Source organism: Sceloporus occidentalis, unplaced genomic scaffold (genome assembly GCF_023333645.1).
Source record: "Sceloporus occidentalis isolate IW3139 unplaced genomic scaffold, rSceOcc1.0.p SCAF_2, whole genome shotgun sequence".
Taxonomy (NCBI): domain Eukaryota; kingdom Metazoa; phylum Chordata; class Lepidosauria; order Squamata; family Phrynosomatidae; genus Sceloporus; species Sceloporus occidentalis.
The window spans coordinates 234,996,205-235,005,638 of record NW_028316982.1 but is presented as its reverse complement, the minus strand read 5'-3'; the positions used below and the strand labels follow the sequence as shown (position 1 = coordinate 235,005,638).

At 40.9% G+C, this 9,434-nt stretch overlaps 1 protein-coding gene across 7 annotated transcripts in view; it reads left to right on the top strand.

Moving 5' to 3' along the window:
- The first annotated feature begins 111 nt into the window (after nucleotides 1–111).
- CCDC191 (coiled-coil domain containing 191) overlaps nucleotides 112–9,434 on the top strand; it is a 31,723-nt gene continuing 22,400 nt past the window's right edge. For 5 of the 7 annotated variants that reach the window (XM_089512473.1, XM_089512467.1, XM_089512470.1 and 2 more), the window contains exons 1-6: nucleotides 112–328; nucleotides 2,229–2,267; nucleotides 3,406–3,547; nucleotides 6,448–6,591; nucleotides 7,473–7,651; nucleotides 9,147–9,370. In XM_089512473.1, coding sequence (XP_089368599.1) covers nucleotides 257–328; nucleotides 2,229–2,267; nucleotides 3,406–3,547; nucleotides 6,448–6,591; nucleotides 7,473–7,651; nucleotides 9,147–9,370 — 800 coding nt within the window. In that variant the 5' untranslated portion in view covers nucleotides 112–256. Of the gene's footprint in view, nucleotides 329–2,228; nucleotides 2,268–3,405; nucleotides 3,548–6,447; nucleotides 6,592–7,472; nucleotides 7,652–9,146; nucleotides 9,371–9,434 lie in introns of those variants that run through there. The other 2 variants (XM_089512468.1, XM_089512474.1) reach the window with 2 other exon arrangements.

Here is a 9,434-nt window from a genome sequence, read left to right as displayed (position 1 = left end):
CCCGACGGAAAGCCCACCAATCAGAACGCTCGTCGTCATCACTAACGGACGGCGCGGCGCCTTGCGGCGGGGTTGCCACGGCAACGCGGAAGGACGCCTGGTCGTTGTAGTCCGCGCGCCCTCCGCGGCCCTTGGGAGGACAAGAGGAAGGACTCCATTTCCCGGCAGCCCCCGCGCAGACCCCCGAAGCGACTAACAGCGGAGACCCCGAGGAAGGGAAGCGGAGTGGCTACTGGGGTTTTATCTCCCCCACAAAATGGCGGCCCTGGGCCCCCGGCGCAAGCTGTATCGCTGGCGGCGCTTCAGCCAGGCTCCGTCGAGGGAGAAGGTAAAAGAGTCATCCCTCAGCAGCTGCTGCTATTCATATCATTTTGTCATTAATTACTCAGCAGCAGCAATTATTATTATTATTATTATTTTATAATTAATTACTCAGCAGATGTTGTTATTATTATTATTATTATCTTATTCCCTTATATCCAGCCTTTCTCCCAATGCAGGGACTCACCTTTTCAGGCCCAATTGAAGGACTTCCAGATGACTTGGTGGTTAATCTGCTGCTTACTTTGTTTTCTTCGTCTACGAATCAGTCTTGTTTTAAGAGACATTTTAGTCGCGCAATGTTGCTATTTTAGATGGTTTTGGGCTCTTGGCAGGTTTTTATTCTTCCTCTTTTCTTATTTTATTTGACCCTTTCAAATGTCTCTTCCCCCAATCTTTCCCCTTTCAAATGTTACTCATTTTGCAAAGGCAGGATTAATATTGAACATAAAAAACCCCCAAAATAATCACCATGCAGGATCTGCACTAATTCAGCCTAGACAATGAGTGATGACTATGTAAAGCGCTGTGTAAACTTAGGGCGCTCTAATAATAATAATAATAATAATAATAATAATAATGCAATGAGGAAATCGAAATAGTAAAAGCTTTCCTGTGCCTAGGATCAGACATTGATCAGAATGGAGACTTCCGTCAGGAAATCAGAGGAAGACTAGGAGTGGGAAGGGCAGCTGTGAAGGAATAGACAGGATCCTGAAGAGTAAAGGTATACAGCTGAGCACTGAAGCTAGAACCATCCAAGCCGTCTTTTCCCCATCGCTGTGTGATGTTAGAGCTGGACAGTGAAGGGAGCCGACAGAAAGAGAATAACCCCATTGGAGATGTGCTGCTGGAGAAGAGTGCTGGGGATACCATGGATGGCCAAAGAAGGCAAGCAAATGGGTCCTAGAAGAGAGCAAGCCAGGACTCTCCCTGGAAGCCAGGATGACCAGACTAAGGCTGCCATGCTTTGCCACACCTTGAGAAGGCATGAATCAGTAGAAAAGACAATAATGCTAGGAAAGGTAGCAGGTAATCGGAAGAAAGGAAGACCACACGCCTGGTGGGCAGAGTCAGTTACAGGGGTCACGGGTATGAATTTGCAGGGACTAAGCACAGCAGCGGAGGATAGCTGGGTCTTGATGTGTCTGATCCACAGGGTTGCCACAAGTCAGAGTCAACTCAAGGGCAGATAACCACAACAACGACACTAAATATAGTTGCTGAGAAATAACAGAGATAGATGCTTGTTCCCTCAAGTCCTGTTTGTGGGCTTCTGTAGGCATCCGATTGGCAATTGTGAAAAACAGAATGCTGGACTAGATACACTTCTGGCCTAATCCATTTTCTCTTCATAACCTAAGAGCAGTGTTGTCTTATAGTGGTGACGCAATATTTCATGCAAAGATAAAACCCAAGCATTGTTTAAAATATAAAACAGCTATGAATGTCCATCAGAGCCTTGCTGGGCCCTGGAAGAGGATGTGAAGCAAGGTGCTTCTGGAATTGCTGGATAGTGTCATCCTTAGCATGCTTACTCTAAAGTAAATCTGTGAATTCAGTAGGGTATACATTCATCCCTGTACATGTGCTTAGGATGATTGCAACTTTACTTTTTATACTGGAAAAATTTATGCCCCAAGTGGTTATTTTATTATATGTATGTATATGTTTATATGTTTTTAAGTTGTATTTTATCATTTTGTATAGCAAGCCATCCAAAGGTCAGAGTTATTGGGTGGTTACATATAAATATAGCAGTAAATAAATAATTGTAAATAACTTTCTGAGAAGCTGACAAAGATGTGCAGCATTCTATTAAAAACCATAGTGCAGAGGGGTCCTTAGTCTTAATTCAAGATTAATATGTAACTGATTGATAAGCTAGTTTTATTTCTTTTCCCCAGAAAAAAATTGATGCTGATAATGTAGAACATTGGATCAAGGTAAGGAGAATAAAGTAATGGGCAGGAGGATGTACTGGGAAGAAAGTCTGTTCTACAGTTTTGTTTAGTCAAGCTTGCTTTCTAACCATTAAGATCTGAAAATAAGCTCCATTCAATTCAATAAGATTTAATAATTATCAATAATAAGATTGTTTTGTACACAGTAATTATATTTACTTTTTAATAAATTCAGTTTTCAGAATAGGACTAAAACCATATGTATACTCCAAGTTATATGGAAGATGCAAGAGCAGTGTGGCCTAAATCCAAATTCCTAGTAATGAGTCAACAGTTGTATAATCCCACTGATGCAGTGGGTCTACTCTGGTTGGGATTAGCAGTTAGATATAGGCCTATGAATTTAGTCATGTTCTTCTGCCTTGTTTGCATTTGATACAGATGCTTAAGAATATGTCTGTGCAGTTAAAATTTTATAACTTCAAAGGAAGAGAGAGAAAGAGAGATTGTGCCAGTTATTGCACACTTACAGTACAATCCAAAGTGCATCTGAAAAGGAGAGTGAAATGGTCTTTTCCCATTTAATCTCATTTCCCTCCAGTAACCTTGATATGTGGGCTTGGGTTGTTCTATACATTGCTTATACAGAGGAGCGACTGTGCTCATTTATTGCAGCCAAAACAAGAGCCTATGGCACTCTAAAAACTAACAGTAATGTGTTAGTCTTTAAGGTGCTTCAAGACTTATTGTGTGCATAATCCATAATATAGGCACATTTTCTCTGTTGTCTTAACTGCATCCTACATTTTAAGAAATGACCCAGTTCTCATTGTTTTTCAGTTGTCTTTACTCCAGTATGATACACAGTTGGCTCTCCATTTTCGCAGGAGATCCGTTCCGGACCCCCCCCCCCAAAAAAAAACGGGGACTCACCAATATTCCCACCCCATAGGCTTGAATGGAGTACATGCCCGAAGGGCACACACCACTAGGGTTGTCCCATTGGAAATAATGGGGGTTGCCTCTCCGTGAATATTGAAGACTGTGGACCTCAAGTCCACGAGAAAGGAGGGGTGACTTTACATTAATTCTGATCAAACTAAGAATCTGATTGTACCCCTTAATAGTATTTCATATATTCCTGACATATTTTTTAATCTTTCATTTTCTTTTTTCATAGAGAGTAGAACAAGCCTCTGAGTATGCTGTTTCTGAGGCCTTTTCCTTAAAAAAACCATCTTATACCAGAAGACTTCATGGCCCAGTGCTGGATTTGGAAACGACAGATCAACTACTGGATCATGATGAGGCATATGTAGAAGGTATTTCCTAAATGTAGACTGTTTGATCCAGTCAGTTAATGAAAACATTTAATAACTACCTGAATTCACTGGCCACATCTCAGAAGAACTGGATATGTGACCAGAAGATTTATTTTCCTTCCAGGAAAAACAGGAATCCTTTTCCCCATGTCTCCAAGCTGCATGGCAGAATGTCTATGTGCTTCAATGAGTTCTATCTTTTGTCTGCATCTGGTGATTTGGCTACCTGGTGATGATTAGTAGTGGTGGAGGGTGCTATTAGTAGTGGTGAAGGGTGCTATTAGTAGTGGTGGAGGGTTGTTTCTCTGAGGTTCAAGGTAGCTTAAAATAACTACCATATATACTGGACTTTAAGTCAAGATATTTTAGTCAAAATATTTACCCTGAAACCTGGGTCCTCTAATCCGTGGGTCAGTGCTGGTTCACCCAGCTGGAAGGAGAAGGGAGGAAGCCAAGGCTGCTGAAAAGGCCCTGCAGCCCGCCTCTGTGCACCTCAAAGTGGGAAAAATTTGCTGGGTTGCTTTTTGATGATCCACTCCCTCAACCCACCTCCTCACAATGGAAGTCCCTGAAAAACCGTCCAAAGAAGTCACCCTAGATCAATGGTCCCCAAACTGTGCTCTTTAAGAGATTTTGGATTTAAGCTCCCAGAATCCCAGACTATTAGCCAACATGGCTGAGGCTTCTGAGAGCTGAAGTCCAAAATCTCTTAAAGGGCATAGTCTGGGGACCACTGCTCTAGATCGAGCCTCAGAGGGGATTGAGATTGAGGGAGCAGATCATTGAAAAGCAACCCAATAAACTCCGAGGCACATAGAGGCTGGCCTGTCCCACTCAGGGGAGAAGGAAGGAGGAAACTGGGGCTGCCAAAAAGGCCCTAGGTACAATCACTTTAAACAGTAAGCTGTTGCCTGTAGTTCTCTTTGGTCTCTCTGGTATGTTTGTGCAGTAGAAAGGGCAGAATAGTTTCACTAGTGTTTCTATTTTAATCATTTTTTCATTCTAATTCTCAGTACTATGGAAGCATTTCCCAGGTTATAATAAAACAATTATAGCATGATTTGTTGGGTTTTTAAAAAAATAAATAAATCTGAATTTGAATCTAAATAGAATACTGGGAGGTGGCAAATAACATTGAATGTTTGTTTTGTTGTGGATCTCTTTGTTCTGTATATACTCTCAACGTACAGGCTGGGTTCCGTTTGCAGTAGAATGTCTCCCTTTGACAGTATCATTTATGCATTTACACTGGTAACTTAGGCCCATTACAGACGGGTGTAAAGTACGTCCCCAGGACGTACTAGGGTTAGGAAAGGGCTTCCATTCTGGACGCCCTAACCCTAGTACATCCTGGGGACGTACAAAATGGCGGCGCCCGTTCTACACAGGTGCTGCCATTTTGACGTCACGGATGCCTAGCGTCCGCACGTCGTGCAGCACTAGTGATGTTGCGAGTGCGCCATTGGCGCCTTGCAGCATCATTAGCGCGCCGCAAGAAGAAGCACCATTTTGGGGTTTCTTTTTACTCCGCCAGGGAGCCGCGCGGTATGTAAGCTGCGGCTCCCTCATGGAGCAAGCGGAGGCGCCGCCAGACCGCCCTTTTCTGGCAGTCAGTAAAAGGCCCTAGTATCAGTTAAATATTTTTTAAAACAAGTGTTGGAGAAATTAATGGATAGTAGGCCTATTAGCAGTTCTAAGAACTAAACAGAACCTCCATGAGCATAAGCAGTATAGCAACTAGTATTCATACATAGAAACATATAAGAAGGGCTCAGTCCAGGCTTGTGAGTTTTTCCGTAGCATCTTTCCAGTTTCACGTGAGAACAGGACGATGGATTAGAGGAATCTTTGGTCCATTCTAGCAGGTCTTATAGACTGTTCAGAGAAACTGATGAATAACTGGTCTTCAAGACTTGCTGAACTGGTAAGCAAATGATAGTGAAGGAAAGTGCCAAGCCATGGGAAACATGGTGCATTTTCACTGGATGGTGAAAAGGAACCACTATACAGATCAATATGCAAGGGTGAAGAAAAGGGATTATTTGAAATATACTGCTTCTTACTAGGGAATCAGGGCAAATTAATAAGACATTAGTGCATGTTGGTCAGCTTTTACAGGGTCTGTGCTAAAATCAGGCAAAATTATCAAATTAAATTTAAAGGCTGGAATCATTGCTAACATGAGGGTGGAATAGACTGCCCCAAAGGGGTGGCTTCAAACTGCCCCTGTGAAAGCTGGGTTGGGGCCATGGCAACCTCACGCCGCAGCCCCACTCTGGCTTTTTGCAAGCCCCAAAAGAAGCAGCAAATTGCTGCTCCTTTTTGAGCTGGCAAAAAATCTGCTTGCGGTTTTATGACACACGTGCAGTGTGTAAATGCCACACAGCAGAGCGCTGTTAAGCTGGTCCATCTGTGGGCAGGCAGGCGGCATGACGCCGGCTTCTGGGCAGCTTCAGAGCATGTGTTGTCAAAATGCCATGTTCTGAAGCCTCCCGGAAGCTGGCACAAAAGGGCTGTCTGTTTCGCCCCCTAATTGCCTTTTTCTTTGCTTCATTTTTTACATCCTTAGTTACATGCCCCTAGGTTTTATCTTCCACCTATACATGGGTCAAAGCAAATTCCATAATTTGGGGCCCCAAACCTATCCTCAATTTATCCACCAGATTGACTTATAATATATAAGGTAATCAAATATGAATAATACCAACAAATTTTAAAAGATCAAGAATAAATATCTTGCAGAAGCTTACTTAGAAGCAAATATTAAAAAATCCAGTGGAACTTGCTTCTGAGAACATGTGTTTCCACATGAAGTTTTATTGTTCTTGCTATTTTACAGCTTCAGTTTTTGTTGCCTCTTCTCATCTCCCTAAAAAATGTTACTGCTTTCACCAATATAGCTCAAGAACTGCTTAGTGACTGGATGAATTCCAAACTGAAACTGGAACTGATGAGTGATCATGAGGATGATGCTGGAAATCATATCATCTCTGTTCCTCCCCAAGAGTCCTCTGTTGCCTTTCAGAAATATGAGAAATTTGATGGTGAGAACTTGCCTGGATTTCAGTGTTAGAGCTGGAAAATGTGTTATAATGATACTGAGCACACTGTAACAGGAATTTAATGTCCAGTGAATGACTCTTGGCCGCATGTATATATGTTAATAGCTGCAGTGCCAGTGGACGAAGCATTCTGTACCTCTGTTAGTATGCACTGTCTTCATATTAAAATGGCTATTTCCATGAGAGATAGAGAAAGTGAAATTCCTAGTTGAATCCCAGTTTGAGAATTGCTACTATGAATAATTTGGGCATTTACAAAAAGACTGACAGTTTTGAATACAAGTTATTGTAAAATCATAATTTGTCTTGTGTAAACTTTGGCATCAGATCTTGTAGCATAAGCAGCAAACACATGAAATTAAAAATAAGGAAAGCTTAATACTATTTGAAGATTGTTTGTCTTAGTAACATCTGGTTCTGCTTTATTTTTTTTATTTTCCTAAATCTAGTTAGCTGCTCTTGGTACTAACCTTCCTTGTGATTGCCATCACTGTGTGCAGGGCTGTCATTAGGGAGTGCAGGGGGTGTGGACCACACCAGGTGACACTTCAGAGGGAAGGTGACACCTGATTGGGCTCTGATCCTGCTGCAGAGGCCTTAATTAAGACTTCCCATTGATGTGATCATTACAACGAAATTAAGTCTCTTTAATTATTATTATTATTATTATTATTATTATTATTATTATTATTATTCTGCTTTTCCACAAAGGAATCAAAGCAGATTCCAACAGTACTTATTTCAGTATACAAGACTAATGCCATTTAACAACTAAATTAAGTCCCACTGCTTTCAGTAGATAGGATAATGCTGGATTTAGCATTGTATGTTCATAATTTCGTCATATGACTTATGCATTATAGATTTATATGAATATTTGGAAGAAGAGTTGGAAGATACCACAGTGCAGGATTTTTTGCAGCATCTGTTGCAAAATGAAGTTGTGAGCAGTGGTATACTGGAAGATCTTAGAACTGAAGATCTTAAAGAGAAAAAGAAAACCAGGGACCCACGAATTACCATGGATTTAAGACATAAACAGGTGGCTTTTAAAACAGCCTTCTTTTACATGAGAAATTCCTTTTTAAAAAACTTGCAAGGTCTGGTGCATACTGGTCAAATATGGGCTGCAATCCCGCATTACCCAGCATAGTAGTTCTTGATGTAGATTTATGCTAGGCTGAGTCATCTATTGGCCTTTAGGACTTAGCATATAGCTATACATACTGAAGCCTCCTTCCCTTGCTATTCTGTATGTTGTGGGGAGCAGGCAAGATTGTATTTATTCCCATAGCCAGATCCACCAGGGCCTTCTAGAGATCAAGGGATGTTGTTATTATTTTATGTTTGCTATGAGGACATAGCTCCTGATCTTGGCTGCTCTCCACAAGGAATGGGATAGACATGCGGGATGGGCTTTACAGTAAGAGGTTGTATGGTAAGTTATAGGAAGGCTTGGGCCACTGCTGTGAGAAGAAAGGAACCAACCTCTGCAGCACCCAAAAAAGGACATGCGGAGACATATGAGGAAAATGTACATATATATATACTCCATTTACAGGACATTAGTATGCTATTAGGTGTGCTATGTTTAACAGAATAACTTGCTGAATATTTATTCTATAGTAGCTCACTTGGAGTCAACACTAAATCACTGATCAATTGTCCTGCAAAGACAGGACTAGTAAATCAGGATCCTTTTGCCTGTTTCTGTGGCACCTTACCCTATATATGCCCGTCTGAAGATTTAAATATTCTGGAGGGCTACCTTTTGCCCCACTGGTAAGATCAATGCGTTGTGTGGGGAAATGGGAGAGGGCGTCAGCAGTTGTGACAATGCAGTTGTGGAACAATAACCCTTTGCAGGTTAGCTAGTGCCAACTCTGGGTTCAGTTTGGTTCCAAGTAATGCCATAGTTATCTATTAAAGCTTTTGAGGACTATGTGTTTCAATTTAAAACTTTACATATGTGCATTAAACTATTGTAACCTTTTAAACCTGTTTTAATTTGTTGACATAAATACAGTTTTAGATTTTTTTAAAAAGCATTTTGTTTTAATCTGTTTATATTGATTTTACTTATGTGTTACTCTGATCCAATTATATAGGGCAGAATGGAAATATTTAAATAAATAATGAAATAAATAAAATATTTTCAATAATGACCTCTATGTTAACACATAATCAGTATTTTTGTACATGTCAGTTATGGAGAGAGTTACCACATGCAGCTCCAAGGACACTTTGCCATTTGTCGCTTCCAAATGATTTTGATACTTGAGTGCTATCAAGTCCTGATGATGCCAGCTGAGGAAATTGGAAAGAAGAGTGTAACAATGGGTCTATAGTTCATATTCTGTATTTCTTCATGCATTTCCTAAGGGTATGGTGTTGTCTGAAAAGATCTCAATGAAAAAGAAATGAGTCATCTGCAAGTGTGATGTGACCCTCAGATTAACAAACTAGTAATACTTGGTTGCTGAGGATACCCTGACAATGTAAAAAATTGTAACTGCTGCCTTACTTCTCTTATTCAGGTGAAAGAAAATCGGCTGAGACGGCAGAAAGAGCTTGAACGTCTAAAAGAAGAGAAAACCTTGAAAAAATTTGCTATGTCAGAGGCTCAGAAACAACTCCAGGCAGAGAAAAAGAAAAAGGCTCTGAAAGCCAAAAGAGAAGAGGAGGAAATCCAAAAACAGATGGTGAAGCTGCGAAAAGAGTTGGTAGATAGAAGGCAACTGATGGAAGAAGCACGGAAGATGTATGTTTAGAATCAAACCATGCAATTCCTGGTGTATTTTTGGTCCCTGGGCAAAATCTAAAAA